At 33.2% G+C, this 20,473-nt stretch overlaps 2 protein-coding genes across 2 annotated transcripts in view; both read right to left on the bottom strand.

Annotated features, from left to right (window-relative positions):
* Nucleotides 1–19,784, bottom strand: part of LOC142342963 (uncharacterized) — a 102,998-nt gene extending 83,214 nt beyond the window's left edge. The window contains exons 1-2 of the mRNA XM_075394643.1: nt 19,741–19,784; nt 2,624–2,769 (exon numbers count right to left, since the gene is read on the bottom strand). The gene's annotated coding sequence lies outside the window, so the exon portion shown is untranslated. The remainder of the gene's footprint in view (nt 1–2,623; nt 2,770–19,740) is intronic.
* The window catches only part of LOC142342964 (uncharacterized), a 68,475-nt gene continuing 50,517 nt past the window's right edge, over nt 2,516–20,473 (bottom strand). The window contains exons 9-11 of the mRNA XM_075394644.1: nt 11,665–11,762; nt 10,577–10,632; nt 2,516–2,769 (exon numbers count right to left, since the gene is read on the bottom strand). Coding sequence (XP_075250759.1) covers nt 2,516–2,769; nt 10,577–10,632; nt 11,665–11,762 — 408 coding nt within the window. The remainder of the gene's footprint in view (nt 2,770–10,576; nt 10,633–11,664; nt 11,763–20,473) is intronic.

Consider the following 20,473-nt stretch of genomic DNA (forward strand, 5'->3'; position numbering starts at 1 on the left):
TACGCATTTTAGACATACGCGAAAAGTCGAAAAGTTCGTCTTAGGTTTCACTGGTACACTGCAGTGAAGACCAAGTTCTTTTTTGACGAGATTACACAAAATAAAGAGCAAAAAAACTTGGAATCGAAACTTCATTTTGAAACTATACGAAAAAAAACAGACAAAAACTATCTCTTAGGAAAAAACTTATCTGGAAAAAAATTGACCTCTCATACAATTTTACTTCTGTTTCGAATGACTGCGTTTTTTTGGGTTTTGTGCTGGAATTTGTTGGTTTTCTCAGAGCTATTAAATTATTAGATTTGGGAAACAACTGAGAAAGCACAAAGTTTTTGAAAAAAAGGTACACCTTTTTGTATTGAAAGTGCGAATCTCCATATAACAAAATATTATAGCTCTGCATGGCTTTCAGAATATCAGGCATGTTTTCAAATTTATATCTTGTATTTTTTGCGTATGCCTTGATATTATCATTAGGAAATGTATTGCGCTCATTGATATGTTTGTTTCTTTGGCAAATTTCAAATTAGTGGTGCTGGCATTTAGTACATTTTCAAGTGATAGCATGTTTTGTTTAATATCAACCAAATTTGTATATGCTTTGAAAACATGGTCAATGTTTTATCGTCTTTGTTTCAAAATTGAATTCATCCCGTCCTGATTGGACCTGTTTTGACCACTGTTTTGGGCAACTGATTTACAACCTTTTTTTCACTGTTTGAAGAGCCCCGATAGTCATGTACGCAGACATCTTCCGGTGTGGCACTTTCCCTAACCATATTTTTCACCAGTTTGCTTCCAATAACAAGATTTTATTTTTTACTGGTGATCTCTTATGGTTGAAAACATCCTACAAGAATTTCCTAATTATGGAGGAGTTATATTGGGTCGAGGTTTTATCTTATTCCTTGGGATCTTCAATTGATTGCTTTTTCAGCAAAACTTCACTCTCCGAATAAACAAACTCTTTGATAGATGAGTCATTTTCATCAACTTTTTAAATTAAATCTACATAAAATCGGAACCATTCATTATTATTATTATGCAAATTGAACTCCTCTTGGTTTATCATATTGCTTGATTAAGATTTATTAAAACGGATAAAATTATCACATAAAATTTGTATGAAATACAAAAGGGGTTAAAAGAAAGCTTAACTTCTGCTTCAATTTGTCTGTCAGTTTATAAGAAAGAAGAATAAATCTAAGTCAACCGTTTAGCTTTTGCGTTAAACGACTTAATTTCAAGTGCAAACCAAGTTTCCTAAAAAAATTGTTAGGCTGGAGAAAACTTCATTTTTTTTATAAACTGCCATTTTGCAAGAGCTGCTAAAACTGTGCAGAAATAAGCAAAGTCTTTACTTAATTCTGTTTTCTTTTTCTTGATGATAGTAATCGTAAAAGTCAGATTTTTCTAAACTTATTTATTTTAATTGAACAATCGCATACGAGTAAACAAAAACTTACAGCCAGGCAAACAAACAATAAAGTCCGCACACACGAACAAATAAAAATCTATTCACAAACACATGCATTTAATCCATAAGGAAATGAATTTTAATTTACAATGCTAGTCTTGAATGAGAACGACACAAAAAATTTCGAGAAAAGATTTTGGGAAAAATTACCTGGTAAAATTGTTTTTTTTTGTTCCTGAGTTGAGTAATATGCATCAGATATCAACTACTTCATTGACAAAATATATTTTGAAATTCAAAATATTTGGTTAGTATTGGTGTGCAGTCTTTATTGAAGAAAGACAGCACAACGTTTTTTGTCATTTTTGCGTTATTAAAAAGTATAATTAGAGTGGTTATCAGTTTGCAGTATTAAAAGTGACAAACAATCAAATAGAATTGAAGAGTCATACTTTTCCAACCACCTCTAAAGTGGAGTGAGAAGTTGGCATTCGAACAAATTTTAGTTCTTTAAAAGCAATTTTTTTTTGGCGCGCCAATTTTTCTGCTGGTTTTAGCATTTAACTTCTTTAAATTGTTATCATCAAATGGAAAGTATTGGTTTAAAAGTTTAGGTTTTCCCGGCTTTCTTTGTATGATACTGATTTTAAAATTTTTAGTTGTCGGGTCATTGGATAATTTTTTTGTAAAATTATTAATTGTCGGGTTTTTAGTTAATTCAATTCTTTGGATTGTCATACGGGACTTGTCCTGCTGTTTTTTTGTTGGTTTTCTACTGAAAAGAAGTGGTCACAGCATCTGAAGGGATTTTAATCGTATAAATATAAAAAAAATCATACTTTTGTTGTTTTGATTCAATTGCTTATTAGCCTTGTTCAGCTAAATTGAGTTTTTTTATCACGAGTTTTCAGGGGAACAACTAAATGCTTAAAATACTATTCGTACTAAAATACTATACGTTTTAGGGGAACAACTAAAGACTAATCGTAATTTTCCTGATAGGCTCATTCTCACAAAAATATGCGAATATTCTTCACCCGAGAAAAATAGTGTGTGATCACACTAGACAAATTTAGGGTGTAACTAATAGAAGATAATTTAACGATGTCCAGAAGTTTTCCACTTTTGTTCTTTCAGGACCGTACAGGTGCTATTGTAACTTGAAACGCAGTGAGAATCCATAACAGGATGGAAAGTTATCTGAACCTGATAGCCGTTGGAGTTGGCCGCCACAAATGGTTGCTTCTGGTAGCATGCCCAATCATCATCCCCATCTGCAACCAAGAACCCATATGCTTCTGCATTCGGGTACGTCAGCACTTGGTCAAACAAAGATTGATGGACGAATGCATCTTCATAAAAAGCAAAAAATTCATTTAATGTTACATGATATGCAAAGGTAATCCAGCCCCTCCCCCCGCACGCTCTATTATTAACAGATGAATTATTTGAAATTGAGGGTAATTGACGTACGTGCCAATATAAATCTGAAGGATACACTTCATGAATTAGTCGAAAAACCCGAATCTTTAGCTTGATTTTTTTTCTGTTTTGCCCTTAACCATTGGGGAAGAGGGAAAATTTGACTACGAGAAATTTTGACCACAACGCAATTTGGACTGCGAGGAAATTTAACAATTGAAAAATTTTAGGTTCAAGAATTTAACTATTCAGAAGATTCGACTTCGAGATTTTGAGTGATCAGAACATTGGTTTTCCAAATATTAACTACTGAAAGAATTTCGGTTCTGAGAAACTATTACATCAAGATTTTGATTATGATTACTTGGCCTCTTGCAACAGAAATTTTTTTGTGAAATAAAGCACCATTTTCAGAATAGAAATATTCTTTTACTACCTCTACATAAAATGTGGGAGAACTTTCTACATGGTCGACTTGTTTCTGGTTGAACAAATTCCGGCAAATTAATATCTTGGAAAACAATTACAAATTTAACATTGAATGGCAGGAGTGAAAAAAAAGAATGGCGTATGAGAACTGAAAGGATTCCTGAAGAGATAATTTTGATTAATTTCCTGCTTTAGGAATACTTCAGAAATAATATTTTTCACACATTACTTTCTCACTTTATAACATTTCAGGTAAGCTTGATTAAAACTGAAATCGATAGAGAGGAAACATATTCAATAAAACGCCTTTGCACAGGCAAAAGAGACTTTGAAACGGTCCAAATAGAGAAACAATTTAAAAACAGCAAGAAAACCAAACTATCCTTTTTTCCAAAATTTTCTTCGTCTAATAACTCTCGTGTTTCGTGCCAAGTATATTTGCTAGAGAGAAAAAGGACCGGAACATTGTATCTAATTTTTTAGTTTGTTGTTTTCAGAATTATCAATTTTGTACAAAATTAATTTTTAGCGCATTTTCTTAAAGTACTTCAAACTTTTTTTAAATATTGAAAGAAAATATTTGAAACCTTTTTGAATTCACTCGCTTTTATGCAACAGTTACAAGTTTTCTTCTTAAGCTCAATTCGTTAATCTCGCACAAAAGAATTATAGCCAATGATTGATATTTGAGGCAACTTAAAATAATAATTTTAAAAATTTTCTCAAAATAATATTTTTTTTGCAATTATACTAAATCTCAGCAGATACAAACCACAAATACTAGTTTTTTAGGCTGTGTACTGTTTCAAATGTTTCTTCTCTATTAACTGAACAATTTCTCGGTCAAATTGCTTTTGCTGTATCTCACCAAAAAACGGTATCACAGAAAAGGATTTTTGGAAATCTCTTTTTCTTCAAGCAGCTAATTCTGCGTTGGGACGATTCGCATTAACTTGCGTTAAGAATGTAAATTTTGCATATTTGGACAACACAAAAAAGTTCGTTTTTTGTGTTTTTCCAATTGTTCCATAAATCTTAGCAATTGAAGTCACAGGATTAAAGTGTAGAAAAAAAAATGGCTGAAAAAATTGCAACGAAAAATAGTTGTTCAGACAAAAATGAAAAGTAAGTTCAATAAAAAAAAAATGGGAAACAACTTCATCTCGTTTTGTCAAACTTTAAACTATGAATAATTTTTAGGAATGTTATGATGAATTAAAGCAATGTGTGTGTGACAGCAATTGAATTTCAGAAGTTGGCCGATCAGAGGTTGTTTATTTTCTAGGTTCTTGTTGATGGCAAAATATATTTACATATTTTTCTAGTTCGCATTGTCGAGTTTTTGCAGAGCAGCAACGATGAAATGAGCATCCAGCAAAACGGAATTGAACATCCAGCTCTTATATAGATACGTATCTAGGATAGGCAATACGATTTCGCTTTTCAAAAACTTTTTTGGAAGTGCAGAATGGAACATCGTGTGCAACAAAAAAATCAACGCCCGTCGTTGGCATTATAACAGGACTGAGCAAAAAATTAATAGTACAAAAAATTTTGTAATTGTCAAAATCAAGGGAAATGATTTTTTAGTACTTTATTTATTTGAACGGTGTTAAAGCAAGGTTTGGTACTAATTGACAATTTTCTGAACAAATGTCAAGAATTTTTGGGCAACATCAAGCATTTTAAATTGCAACCCTCTCTAGGAGCGTATTTTATTCCATAGGGCAACATTTTTGTCTTTAATTTTTGAAGCAATACTGAGAAATTTTAAATTCGTTTTTCAAATTTCCACTCTGAAAGTTTTTTTTAATATTTTTTATTTTTATTTTTTAAATATTTTTTAGAATCATTTTAGCACCTACAGAGTTAAAAATGCGATTATTTTTGCCGATATTTGGAACTGTTGCTTAGCGAATGCATATATAAACAAACTTTTCAGTGCTGATCCTTCTCACAGAAAGCGTTGTTCGCCTTTTTGCATAGAATTCATGCAGATTATGAAAATCTTATTTTTTTGAAAGCATATAATTTTTACTCCAATTGTGATCTGAATGTTTTCATAAGTTTTCAACAGTTCGTAATCGAAAACAAAATTTTAGAGATGGAAAAAATCAGGTCGCCGAAATTGTAAAACTCATTTCAATCCATGGTCCGATTATCAAATTTGTATTAACTTAAATTTAATCTCAATCTCGCTCCAATTCCTTCAACATTCGCTGAGTTTTCCCAGGTCAGGAATCGAAACATATAGTCAAAAGCCTTGTAGTCTTGAAATGGTCTCTGCTAATGTCGCAAAAAGACACAAGAATGAGCAAACACTTCACTGAGAAGAAGTCATTTTAGCCAGGGATGGTCTGAACAGGTGGTGTTTTCGTGCAACTCTTGGGTGCACAAAGATATAGAGCGTTTGCAAATCTGAACAGAGGTATGTTCGGTCTGTGACGCGCTGTAATTAAAGGCCACATTGGTATCTTATTTTCCAAGAAAAGATCTGTTATCTCAGGATCGATCTGATTAGAATAAATTTTATCTGTGACGTCAAGCTGGGTAAACATTTTGCGCAACCTATGCATGGGTTTGTTGGTGCAACGTTTTTTAACCTTTTTTCTGATTGATTTCCAAGATCGGGTTTGGAGCAACTTACGCAGAGTAGAAAGCTTTTGCATATTTCATCACGTCAAAATCTCAACTTTTTTGAATATTATCGTCTGATGCGTACATCTATTTAGAGCGAGTGAAGTTTAAACGCAACTGGATCTCGGAGGTTCTTTATTTGTTATTTCAGTTTAACAACTATTTAAGAAAAATCAAAATATGAATTCTTCGATGTGAATAAACTTAACAACGCATAGGTGGACTTGCCTCGGTCAAAATCGACCGAACGTGTAACTGAACTCCAGTTACCTTTTTATTATATTATAATTATAAAAGCTTTTCTGAGGTGGGTTGTATTCAATAACTGGCCCGTTTGACGGAAAATTAGTATTGAATTACTACACGCTTGGATTATTTTGAGAAATTTTGGAATGAGGCTACACTCCTTGTATCCTATTTTCCAATTTTGATTGCATGCATCTTCCTGTTTTAGCAATTCTCAGAGAATAAAGTTCTTCTCCAGAGAGGGCAATTGGCTGAGAAATATAATGCTCAGAAAGGAAAAATTTCATCCCTCTGGCATCTAGTTCTAAATCCAAAAGCTCATAGGCAAAATAATTTGCCTCCTTGAATAATCTCTGTAAACTATTCTCCATTGTTATAAAATGTGTTAAAGATATACTAATTACTCAATCTGGACAAGCTTCTATTTATAAGAAAGATCAACTTCCCACAAACATTAAAATCTACTATTCGCATTATCCTAACAGCAACAATCCTAATATACAATCAAAACTCAATATTAAACTAGTTGTGCAAAAAATAACCCCACTCGACGTCTTATAACTAAATAAATCAGCTTTCAATAATTCCTCATGCAATTACAAAAATTGACAACCAGCGATTAGTATTCTGCCATCCACTTGGACAGACAACCTGACGTTGAGAGAATTATAAGGTTTCAACTAAATTTAACCAATTCATTCTTCTGAATCTCATATTGCAAAACCTACAGCTATAATACATCACATCACATCACTCAAATACTAATGGCATTTTTAAACACCACAACACAATAATGAAGTGCGGAAGTGCGGAATGGAACATCATGTGCAACAAAAAAATCAATGCCCGTCGTTGGCATTATAACAGGACTGAGCAAAAAATTAATAGTACAAAAAATTTTGTAATTGTCAAAATCAAGGGAAATGATTTTTTAGTACTTTATTTATTTGAACGGTGTTAAAGCAAGGTTTGGTACTAATTGACAATTTTCTGAACAAATGTCAAGAATTTTTGGGCAACATCAAGCAGTTTAATTTACAACCCTCTCTACAAGCGTATTTTATATCATAGGACAAAATTTTTGTCTTTAATTTTTGAAGCAATACTGAGAAATTATAAATTCGTTTTTCGAATTTCCACTCCGATATCATCAGTGTAATTAGTTGTTCTTCTGATCCTATTTTAACTCTGCTTACTAATTTTTTATTTTATTTTTTATTTTTATTTTTTATATATTTTAGATTCATTTTAGCACCTACAGAGCTAAAAATGCAATTATTTTTTGCCCAATTTTGGAATTGTTGTTGAGCGATGCAGATTTAAACAAACGTTTCAGTGCTGATCCTTCTCACAGAAAGCGTTGTTAACCTTTTTGCATAGAATTCATACAGATTATGAAAATCTTATTTTTTTTGAAAGCATATAATTTTTAGTCCAATTGTGATCTGAATGTTTTCATAAGTTTTCAACAGTTCGTAATCAGAAGCAAAATTTTAGAGATGGAAAAATAAAGTAGCCGAATTTGTAAAACTCATTTAAATGCATGGCCGATTATCAAATTTTTATTAACTTGTATTTAATCTCAATCTCGCTTCAATTCCTTCAACATTCGCTGAGTTTTCCCAGGTCAGGGTTCGAAACATATAGTCATAAGACTTGTAGTCTTGAAAAGGTCTCTGCTAATGTCGTAAAAAGACACACGAATGAGCAAAAGCTTTATTCAGAAGAAGCATTTTAGCCAGGGATGGTCTGAACAGGTGGTTTATTCGCGCGCCTCTTTGGTATGCACAAAGATATAGAGCGTTTGAAAATCTGAACAGAGGTGTGTTTGGTCTGTGATGCACTGTAATTAAAGGCCACATTGTTATCGTATTTTCCAATAAAAGATCTGTTATCTCAGGATTGATCTGATTAGAGTAAATTTTATCTCTGACGTCAAGCTAGGTAAACATTTTGCGCAACCTAGGCATGGGTTTGTTGGTGCAACGTTTTTTAACCTTTTTTCTTATTGATTTCCAAGATCGGGTTTGGAGCAACTTACGCAGAGTAGAAAGCTTTTGCATATTTCATCACGTCAAAATCTCAACTTTTTTGAATATTATCGTCTGATGCGAGTGAAGTTTAAACGCAACTGGATCTCGGAGGTTCTTTATTTGTTATTTCAGTTTAACAACTATTTAAGAAAAATCAAAATATGAACTCTTCGATGTGAATAAACTTAACAACGCATAGGTGGACTTGCCTCGGTCAAAATCGACCGAACGTGTAACTGAACTCCAGTTACCTTTTTATTATATTATAATTAAAAAAGCTTTTCTGAGGTGGGTTGTATTCAATAACTGGCCCGTTTGACGGAAAATTAGTATTGAATTACTACACGCTTGGATTATTTTGAGAAATTTTGGAATGAGGCTACACTCCTTGTATCCTATTTTCCAATTTTGATTGCATGCATCTTCCTGTTTTAGCAATTCTCAGAGAATAAAGTTCTTCTCCAGAGAGGGCAATTGGCTTAGAAATATAATGCTCAGAAAGGAAAAATTTCATCCCTCTGGCATCTAGTTCTAAATCCAAACGCTCATAGGCAAAATAATTTGCCTCCTTGAATAATCTCTGTAAACTATTCTCCATTGTTATAAAATGTGTTAAAGATATACTAATTACTCAATCTGGACAAGCTTCTATTTATAAGAAAGATCAACTTCCCACAAACATTAAAATCTACTATTCGCATTATCCTAACAGCAACAATCCTAATATACAATCAAAACTCAGTATTAAACTAGTTGTGCAAAAAATAACCCCACTCGACGTCTTATAACTAAATAAATCAGCTTTCAATAATTTCTCATGCAATTACAAAAATTGACAACCAGCGATTAGTATTCTGCCATCCACTTGGACAGACAACCTGACGTTGAGAGAATTATAAGGTTTCAACTAAATTTAACCAATTCATTCTTCTGAATCTCATATTGCAAAACCTACAGCTATAATACATCACATCACATTACTCAAATACTAATGTCATTTTTAAACCCCACAATAATGAACCCCGCATTTGATACTCTCTTCCCCGAGGAGGGAGAGTTTGTCAAAGTAGACAATCTGAGAGAGACATTCAGCGAACTATATCTCAATTTCTCTGAAACACCATCTATGTAATATAAGATACATAAGTAAGAACAGAAAGTTTATTTTCGTTATAACACCAACTTTATCTGTAACTTGCGCAAATTGTGTAAATAACAATTCAAAAATTGCAGATGATTTAATAGCCGCTTACAAATCTTTATATTAAAAATTTGCAACATCCTTAAAAGTCGCTCACTATGATTGTTCACCTATGGAATCTAATTAAACAAACTCACTAAAAAAGTTGATCCCTGTAAAATACAACGTCAAGCAGTTGAAAAATCACAAAACAAAAGACGAATTGTCAACCGTTTTTTAGAAGCAAAATAGAAGCTACTATGTGTAGAGCAAGCCACCAAAGCATAAGGTGTTACTGCGGCGTATTCGACGCCAAACGGGTTGATGCAAAACGTAGAAAAATCACCTCAGACGTAGATTGAACCCAATATCAGCGTAGCTGGTTAGATTAAAAACTAAGTTAAAAATTAAAGGAAAAAATTCCGGTTAAACTTAAAGTAAGAACAACTTACAAGAAAAATTCCGATGCAAAAAATGAAGAAAATCCAAATGAATGTGACAGTTCTATTTGGATCATTCATGATACGTTTGAAATTTGTATGCAGGATATAACAAAAAAAGTTCATTTCGGGTAGGCTCAGTAAATAACTGGCATTTTATTCCCCTGTCTTTCACCTTATCAGAAGGCGTTTGTCAAAGTACTTCAACAGACCCTCATCGGTAAATTTTAGAGAAACAAGAAAATTGCTTGTTGCTTGTTCGCTGTAAGAGAACTGTTTGAAGGGAGAATGATCAAAATGGGAGACAATTATCATTTGGCTGAAAAGTCGGAAAACGAGCAAATTTTGTTTTTTTCATGTGTGCAATAAGCCTCAGTCAACACGCAAAATTAGTACTACAGTTTATCCGTCGTCATACGACACACTATATGTTGAATTTACGGGCTGGTTAAATATGAATACAGGAGAGGCACTCGAACCTCTGCCTACTGAACAAAGGATTACAAATTTTCAGAAAATTTTACCAAGCTTGCTTAATATCTCACTGAGATAGATTACGAGCCACATTGAAATACTAAATTCGACTACTATCAGTACTTTAGTTTCTGAAAACTTCAACTCTCCAAATTGCATATTCTTGTCTCATTCCCAAGCTGGCCGCCTTTCTGATCTCTAAAAATTATCTATGTTTCTAGAGACCAACGGAAACGTAGCCTGGCCCTATCCTTGTCCAAATATTTGATCCCCTTTACAGGTCATGGATAGTTGTTACGATAGGATACCCTGTCCGTTTTATTGATCCAGTTAGCACTCAGACTTTTACTACTGCTAAACAACAATCATAAACAACAAACAAAAAAACTTTTTCAACTAGATATTGAAAATGACGACTCATGGTTTGAATTTACACAAATTATTACTAAGGCCAATGAGCAAGCATTACCTTCAATCAGAAGTCAAAACACAAATTAGTGTCAGTAACTTTTAAAAATGAACACAAGGTCGCTAATTGTGTAAAGACATGATCGCATTGTGGAATGATGCAACTCAAAAATTGGAAGGAAAAAACGCAGCTCAAGAAAATGCTCGTGAATTATTAGAAACAATAGAGAAAAAATACAACCAAACGATTATACTAGTTACTCTACTAGGAAAACAATAAATTTAGTTCTCTAATCTTGTCACAGTTTTTACATAAACAGTTTTTTGAAATGTTTGGCAATATACACTATTATTTAGAGTAATGATTATTTACATTTGCTACATTTCTCTTCGCTATACTAACGATTGACATTGAGTCTGCATTATTCGAGCACTACAAATAAAATTAAAGGAGCATAAGTGATTGTTGAATAGATATTACTACCAGCCATTTTCAACGTACCATTTTTGCCCATTGTAAATTAGATGTGTAGTCCTGAAGAAGAAATAGACAGTTTCGTACATCTTCTAAAGCTCGAACTTATAAATTGATTGACTATAAACATCTTTTCTCATATGCAAACGGAGCTAGAAGCAATAAGACAACTGAGAGATTATGAATCTATTGATGATGACTTTCAGATCTCTCCGGTGTAACAACAGTATTATTTAATTACAATTGTAATTAACTTTTATCAACTTTTTAGATTACAGCCATAGACGACAACTTCCTCCTTCCCGCCTTCAAGGATCTACTGGATTCTCAATTACCCCAAGAGATGTCCTTTGATATTGCGGAGCCATATTTATTGCCAATACTCAAGCAACAACAAGACCAGCGGCAACATTTCCAGCAAAAACAATACCACGACAACAAGACCAGCAGCAACAAAACCAGCAATAACAAGGGCCCTCACAGCTACAGTACTAAACGCTCACCGTAATAAAACTACACAAGTTGTTGACAATTCAACAGAACATTCCGATAAACAAATCAAAATTGAGGAACTGGTATCCTGCCCAAAATCATGGGCCACCTGAAATACGATATGACAGTTAACTACAAACTATAAAACTAAAAGAACACTTATATGCTAATATCGTGCAACACAAAAACTAAAAGGTATCGGGCAAAAATTTCGGGCATACACGAGCAAATATTTTTACTGCTTTTTCTCTATCAACCGCCATTTTATATAATTCAGAATATTGCCAGACAAAAAATTGGAACAAATTTTCTTAAAAGAAAGATACAACAATTGACAAATTCAGCAGCTCAACAAAAGCCTGCTACTCGAACTCAGAGATTACAGAATTGGAGGTTACCTTGCTGCTGGTATTTTTAGGACCTGTAGGAGCTGTAAAAAATCTAGTATCAGTGTTAATTTGTTTGTCATTAACGATATATTTTATCAATGGAGTTTTTAAGTTCTGACGCAGTATTTTCATCTTATCACTTTTAAGGACCGGGTGAGGATGTACTGAAGTAAATTTTATACATTACATTAGATATTCGAATAGTTAGCTGAACTAGCTTAGTATTCACCTACTTTAGTCTCAAAAACGAATGTCGCAATTGGCTAAGCCAAGCATACTGTGTAAAATATCCAACGGTTTTTTTTACAGTTGTACTTTTTGCAATTTAAATTGCAGCGAATAATATGGCAGCAGCACTAAAAACTGAACTGAATTATCTCTTCATAAAAACTATATATAGCAAAGGAAATAGTACGAAATATAAAATGATATATCATGAACTAACTTTTCTGGAGTTCAGAAAAAATCTAGCTCATAATTGCTAATCTGTTACCAATTATTTTGATGAAGCAATGGCTAGAGATATTTTCCAAATCAGAAGTTTTTTGAAAGGGAAATAATAGGTTCCTGAAAAAAATTCTAAATTATCAAAATTTGTACTAGCCTTCTCGAACACTGCTCTTTCAGTTAAGTTTGACATCTTAAGTTAAATTCGTTAACACATAAACCGGTCTCTAAAATAAATTTATGCTGAACTTTTTAAGTTTTATATAAATCGTATTACCAAAGTAGTTTGTCAAACTTACTTATTCGGATCCTTATACAATATCATGAGACTTATCAGATTTAGAAAGATAAATTTGCCTATACTAAAAGTACAACCATCGAGTCAGAAGTTTAGGATAACTCTCGCACCCTCAAGCCCTCAGTATACTTTGCCAAAACTTTGTTCTAATCTTTCCCTTTGGTTTTAGCCCTGAGACCTCCTTTCCTGACGATCCAGAAGTGACGGCAGTTGATGCATTGTTGAGAAAATGTTTGTCAGGAATAAGGCAATACAATGAAGCTGTCAATTGTCTTTGATGGCGGAATTCAGACCACGAAAAAGAACGTGCTAAAAGTGTCTGAAAACAGTGAATAATTATAGACCAAATCCAGATTTTTTGTGGGGAAAAAGCAGATGCTTTTATATTTATAGCTTTACGTTCGGTTTATTTTTGAAAATGATTGTCGCGGTATGTTTGCTTCTAAATATATGTGTTCATTATTGTTTGTTCTCGAGGAAAAAGATTGTTTGGTTTCTTCATATTGCTCTTTGGAATGAAACGTAAGAAACTGTCGTGTTTTCAGAACAGATCTTGAGTTTTCTGGTCTATGCGGAAATTAAATGTTATTATAAATTTCCTCCTAACAGCAGGTGTCTGAAGGATACCTCCAGGAGAAAATTTGCTCGGAAGAAACAAAATTTATTGACTTCCTGCTTCAGCTCAATTGTAAATTTTAATTGATCAAATAATAAAGATTTGATTGTTTCTCAAGTTAGAAAAAATTAACTAGTTGAACATTAACGGAGATTCAGTTTGTAAAATCAAACTCACTTTTCGTATCATACAAACAGTTGTGATAAGATCATTAGAAGCTGAGCAGAAAAATTTTGAACTATTTCCTGTGTTGCAAACCCTTCCATACCCGCAGTTCATCATTTTTAAAAGCGAGCGTAGCAATTGTTCTTTTTTAAACTGATTAAATTGATCTCGTTTAACAGCAATAGTAAACGTTAAATATAACAATAATCATGCCTGGTGGGAAAAAATAGATTTACAGCTAAAGTGTTGACTCTCCTAAACTGATGAAGCAAACAGTAAAGGAACAATTGAAGATTAAAAACTCCCTTTTAGCCTTCTTTCTCAGAAAAAATGCTAAAAACTTATAGCCTTGTCTGACAGAGTAGCTAGGTACTCTTAGTGGTCCCCTAGGATAGTTCCTAGTGTGATGAATGTTTCTGGTAAGGCTGAATCCCGCGACAGCGCAAATTTTTTCAGAGAAATTGTCCACTTCGGCATTTCGGCTATGTAGATTCCATAGACGTTTTCTATATTTTTGGTTGTCATAATTTCTGTAAGGCTATCATATTTCTTCTTAAAGAAAACAAATCTCACATATTTTTTACCAAAAGTATTTCTCATAAATTCGACCTAATCATAGGTTAACAATCCATATTGAAAATTGCTATGAGCATAGAATTATAAAATATCAATATTTGTTTTCTTAAAAACATTTTAGGTAATTTGTAAACCAGGCCTGCAAGTTTTGAAAGTTTATTTCTCACGTTCTACAGGTGTTCTTGGAAGTTCATTTTATGGGCAAGGTATTTGCCTATGTATTTGTAAGAAGCAACATTTGTTTGTGATTGATTTTCTAAATCAGTTATAATTCCATTTTTCCATTACGCATCAAATTGAATTTTTCTATGTTTAAAATAAGGCAGTTTTATTTACTCAAGCTTCATTTTTCCTTATATCATTCGCAAAATTTGTGTTTTCACATAAAATTTCGGATTAGTAATTGATAATGTCATCAGCAAATCCAGCAACATTTGAATGCTTTTAAACTGCTCGTTGGTAATTTATTAGTTTTTGAAAGAGAAGAAAGCCCGGCACTGAAACTTGTGGAAAACCCATTTTCATTTTCTGAAGTTCAATTTGTTGTTATCTAACTAAACGTAAAGTAATCCTTTCTCGAGAAACGTTTCTAGAAATGTGCTGACTGTCCCTCCAAAACCTAATGAATCTTATATATGTAACACAAGCCGATGGTTAACAGTATCAAATTTTGGAACTTTACAAAAACAAGCTATTCCATAATTTTTTTTAAAAATAATTTTCCTATAATATCAGATATCATCAGAATGGCGTTCGTAGTTCAAATTTTTTGCTTGGGGACCAAACTGTTCCTCAAAAGTCAAACTGTTATTATTCAAAATCTAATTTTCCCAAAAGTTTTTGAAACTGAAGAAATTTAACTCATAGGTCGATTTTTCGATGCCTTTTTAGGGTCCCTGCTTTTAAAAAGTAAAATATTTTTTGTATTTTTTTTAAATGTTCGGGTACACGACCGAGCAAAAAGATTCATTGAAAACTTGAACGAAAACGGTCTAAAGATTTTTGCAGAAAATACTTTATTGCTGATGCCAATTTTAGACATGTTAGAAGTAACATTCAAATTAGCCTTGGTTTTTAAAACGTTAATATTGAAGTACCCCCCCCCCCCCCTATGAACAAGACCTCATTCGTTCTCAGTATTTCATCTAAAACATTGTCCAACTTTTCAAGAAACTTCATTTATTTGCGTGATGGTCGGTCGTAAAGGACACATAAAAAATAGAAACACATTTTGTTGACAGTGCGCGTGGCTAGTGCTTCAAGTTTCAATTGATTTCAAATTTTTCGTTTTTTTTTGTCTTTTTCAATAAAAAATCCCCTTAATAAATACTCCCACTCCTCTTCTCTCTTTCTTTTTGTACTAAGGACTACCCAATAACCATCAAAATAAAATAAATAGTTATTGTCGCTTTTGGATAACCATGATTCAGTAAGAGCAACTGCGTCCGGTGAAGTCGCAAAATGTTGAATAAGAAGCATTAATTGGCCATGATGGCATCGTAATTATCTTATATTTAGTTATAAGACGATGATTGATTTCATCACCAGTTTCCATTAAGGAAATTCTATTATTAATACATGACAGAGGACAGTGGAACGTAAAAATTCGATTGTGTTCACAACTAGACAGAACTACAGCTGTTCACCAACCCTATACATTCCTGAATCTTCAGGTACTTCAAACCTCGAAACTTTTTTTAATGTCACAAGTAATTTTGTTCGCCAAGTTCATCAATATCTGTTTTACTTATTACTCTGATCAAACGAAGTGCAAAAACAATATTTATTTCAACAATATTTGAGGTTAACTGTTATTCGAAGTAGTTTTGAATCCATTTTCTTGCGCATAGTTTATTAACTCTCTGTCAGGTTTTGGGATCCTTCTACCTGATAATGCTCAATTTCACTAGAACTTTTGACTGATATTGCTCATTGTTATCAATTTCTACTTTCAAGGAATGAATTTCGTGCTGAAACTCCTCAATTATTTTAGTCTTTCTCTGAATATCAATATTTAATTGCTTAAATAGTTCTTCAACCGATGGTGAGTCATCAAGATTATAATATTCAAAAGATTTTCGTAAGATATAATGTTTAAGAGCTAAACGCTAAATGAAAAAAGAGGTTCTACCGATTTGAAGGTCAAAAGACTTCCTTTACAAGCCACTTTTCATTTGTGTTCCCTACTTATAAGAAAAGCGAACATATTGACAATACCAAAAAAACGTAAAGGCTTTTTGTCGTTTTTGTCTTACTAAAGCCAAACATACCGGTAACTTACGTTTACAAATGACGGTTTTGGAACTACCGTTAGGATTTTGTAAGTTCGATGAATAAGTTATTGTTCCGACCCTCTTGAGGGAGGAGGAACTATATACTCAAATGGTTTTTTTTTGTTCCGTGAATTTTCGCCGCTCGATATATTCATCGTTGAGAGTTGAGACTGTCATCAATAGAAAGCTCGTCCAGCGTAGAATATAGAATTAAAAAGATTTTTTTAATTTTCGTTTTCTACAGGGAGTTATCGAGGCTTAAACTTCTGAGAAAAGAAGAGTGAATTCACGATGTTTTTATTCACATTTTCCGGAATTTTTGCCTAAATTTTCGTCAATTTTGCTAAAATTTGTTATAATTTTTAAGAATAGTGTCGTTGATTTCATTTTTGAAGACGAACAAGCATTGTTGATTGTTCTGATTTAATTTTTATGGTGAAAAAATCTGGATAAACATTACAACATATAGCCTTTTTCATCAAAAACAGCACGAAATAAGCTACTTTAGTCTACTTTGATTAAATTTGCCGACAGTACACCCCCAAACAACACTCATACAATCTTTGTAGACTCAGAGGGGGGCTATTTCTATTTCAGAGTCCGCTGAGAGTACACTGTAGATAAAATTTTGCAGTTTTTTGCTAACTTTACTCGTTGATTATCAAAAATGCAGAATTAATTTTGAGTTTTCAACTAACAAATTATCTATATCTACAACATTCGAAAAATCAATTGTTCCTAACGGACAATAGGTATTAGCAGGGCCAGTTTTGGGCCATTCTTGGACTGTTACAATCCAAAAAAAATCGGGTTGTAATCAGTCGGTCTTTTTTTTAAAAAAAAGACTTTTTTTTAATAATAAAGAACAGAACATATCAAATCAAAGCTCAGAAGTGATAGGTCCAACCAATTCGCTTGCTAGGCAGCTCCAAGCTAATGCATTTAGTTTTTTTATTGAAAGTTTATGGTCGTTTCTTTTTTTAAAAATAATTGACTTTTCAATAAATAAGGGCTTTAATAACTTTTCCTCTATTTTCCTTAATTTGTTCAACTTCCAGCTTAGTGTCAGCAAAGAAAGACTGCTTCTTCTTTCTACTGATTTAACATTTATTCTCGGTTGCAGTTTTAAGCCTGAAGTTATTGTTTTCTGGCTTTGATACTACAAGATTTCAGGTTTTTGTTTGTTTTGATATTTGCCAGTTTTTCACGTTTTCTAATTTTGTCACATTATCACATTATTGACAGTTCTCATGTCACCTTATTAGCATTCAGAATAAAGCACAATTGAACATATCAAAATCCTGAAAGATATACATCATCGTTTTAACGGCCTCGACGCCTCTTTCTTGAAGAAATCAATTGAATTTTTTAATTTTGTCTCTAACTGTCATTTATACTTTGTCGTTTCGGTCGTATGAAATTTCCTGTAGAGTGATAGCTTTCATTGGCTTTTCATGGAAGAATAGAAGAACTGATATTCTGATATTAGTTGATAGCTGATGGCTTTCATGACTTTGAAAACAATCGTTTTCCAAAATTAAAAAAAAAACTTTTTAACTTCGCAATTTTGTTCTTTTTATGTTTCTTTTTGTTACCTAATCTCGTTAGTTAATTACAGGTCAAATTTGACATTATGGGTGTCAAGGGAATAAAAGGGATTGGTGTCCCAAAATCTTTTTTTTAAGAATTTGTTATGACCTTACTGGCTTTGACACCAGTTTTTCACAAAAAAAAAGTAAATTAATTTGATTTTTGTCATATTTGACGTTCTTTTTGTAGATGCAAGAAATATTCTGGATAGTTACAGGTCTCTAGGGCTTCTATTTCATGAATAAACGACCCGATTTAAATAGCTTTTTTGTAATTAATGCCTTTCATGACATTGAATGTAATTTTGTTTCGAAAAAAAAATTAAAAGTATTACATACTTTAGCACTTCGCTTTTTTGTCTACTTGTTACCTAGTCTTACTAATGAATGGCCACGTACTAATTTATAGCTGTTTGAAGAAGGCACAATTAAATATGTTTTGAGTGCCAAAATTTGGCTCGACGGTTTTGACAGCGTTTTCTGGCAAGTTTCAATTGAACTTTTGTTTGTTCTTTGTTGTTCTTTTTAGCCGCTTTAAAAAATGAATAAGGACAGGTCCTAATGTCCTTCTATAGAAGCAGTGGTAATCGTAAATTTGTGGTAATATTAATTGATTCCTAATGTTTATTTCTGTTAAGATTTAGGTTTATCTGACGGTATGTTGACTTTTTTATTAAGTTTAGTTTTTAAGAGGGACATAAATTTTTTGATGTAATTAATGTTTGTTGTTGTTGTTTGATTTTGCTGTTCGTCTTGACTCGCTTTCTTAATATTGACATTTTACAGCAATCTAATGCATCAATTTTTACTCCACTGAGTTATTTGCTTTGGAGGCTATCTTATCGTTCATACAGAATTTTTTGAAAAAGACTTGGGCTTTTTTGGGATTCGCAAAAAATAATTTTTGGGTTTTTCTATCTGTTCCTCATTTGGTAGACAATTATGCCAAAATTGTGGATGAGCGGGGTCGGAACCTTATGTGCCATCTTACATTACCGAGCCTCCTTGTTGTATATAAACTAACAAAGTTTCTACTTCATCAGAGCTTTTATCTGACACTAGGTTGACTTTGTTATCAAGTTTTGTTTTTAAAACGGATATAAAGTTTTTGATTTAATTAATGTTTGTTGTTGTTGTTTGATTTTGCTGTACACCTTAACTCGCTTTCTTAATATTGGCATATCTCATCAATCTAATCATTTTTGCTCCACTGAGCTATTTGCTTTGGAGGCTATCTTTTCGTTCATAGTCCAGTTTTTTTTGAAAAATACTTGAATTTTTTGGTTTTTCTATCTGTTCCTCTTTTAGACAATTATGTAAAATTGTAGATGAGCGGGGTCGGAACCTTATGTGCCATCGCACATTACCAAGCCGCCTTGTTAATTCATAAAAGTAAATGCTCAATCAGTTAGGTGTCTGTATGGTTTTTAGTTCTTAAACTCTTAGTTCTAATTCTCTTCTTGACTTGCTGAAAAATTCTGTCTGCGGTGCCCCCAAACGAGCGGTCACAAAACGCCCGATTTAATTATGAAGAAACAAGCTCGAGCCGTTTTTCCTTGTGAAATGGCTAACTAGGGTCCTCTACTGTAATTATTAAAACCATTGTTTCCCCACGGCTGATTAGCTTGAGGCCTCGACTAAATGAATTGTCAGTGCAAAACAGAAAACAGTCAAAGAAAATATTTGTTCACGTGGGGGAAAGGAAAATTTTCCGTAATATGGTCACCCACTCACCAGTTGTAGTAGCTATTACCCATCGTGGAGTATCGCATTTGTGTTGGACTGAAACAACAACAAAAGGATAACAATTAATTTTTTAATGGTTCAATCACAGCCCAAAAACTGGCATCGATCGTTTAAACAGGCGCATAAAAACAAAGATTACGTTGCAACCCAAGTCGTGGTGCGCGACCCAAACCAGCTCGTGTTCAGACCGACTTCAGTCACCCACTTGAGGGGGGGGGGGGGGGGGGGGGGTTTAAAGCGCGCGACACAGAAAGTCTACAGGCTGGAAAGTCGGATCAGGGCCGAATCCAGACTCTGCACGGTCTGACCAGAGATCTACCTATGTAATGCAAAAATCGGATCACAGCCCCCGTACGTGACCCAAATAGGTCTGTCACTCCAATGCGCAACCCAAGGTGGGTCTGCTCAGAGCTGGCTTGGATTACGCACCTGCATTTTGCAAAAAGCACATTATGGGAAGTCCTGCATGTTGCCATTTTGAGGGGGTTTTTGAGGCTTTTCGCGGAAATATATATATGGCCGAAAAATGGCCGAATTGGGGTCTCTTTTACGAGCTATTTCTGTACAATTAATTCTTCTAATTATCCTACTTTAGTCATTTTAGTCGATTTTTAACGTCCGCTTATATTCCAGAGGTCCAAAAATTTTACTGCTCAAATTTAATAAGTAATTACTTGGAGCTACTAGTTGCCTCTTGTGACTTCCTTTTGAAAAATGGGGA

This window comes from Convolutriloba macropyga, chromosome 7, assembly GCF_964194025.1.
Source record: "Convolutriloba macropyga chromosome 7, txConMacr16.3, whole genome shotgun sequence".
Lineage (NCBI taxonomy): Eukaryota > Metazoa > Xenacoelomorpha > Acoela > Convolutidae > Convolutriloba > Convolutriloba macropyga.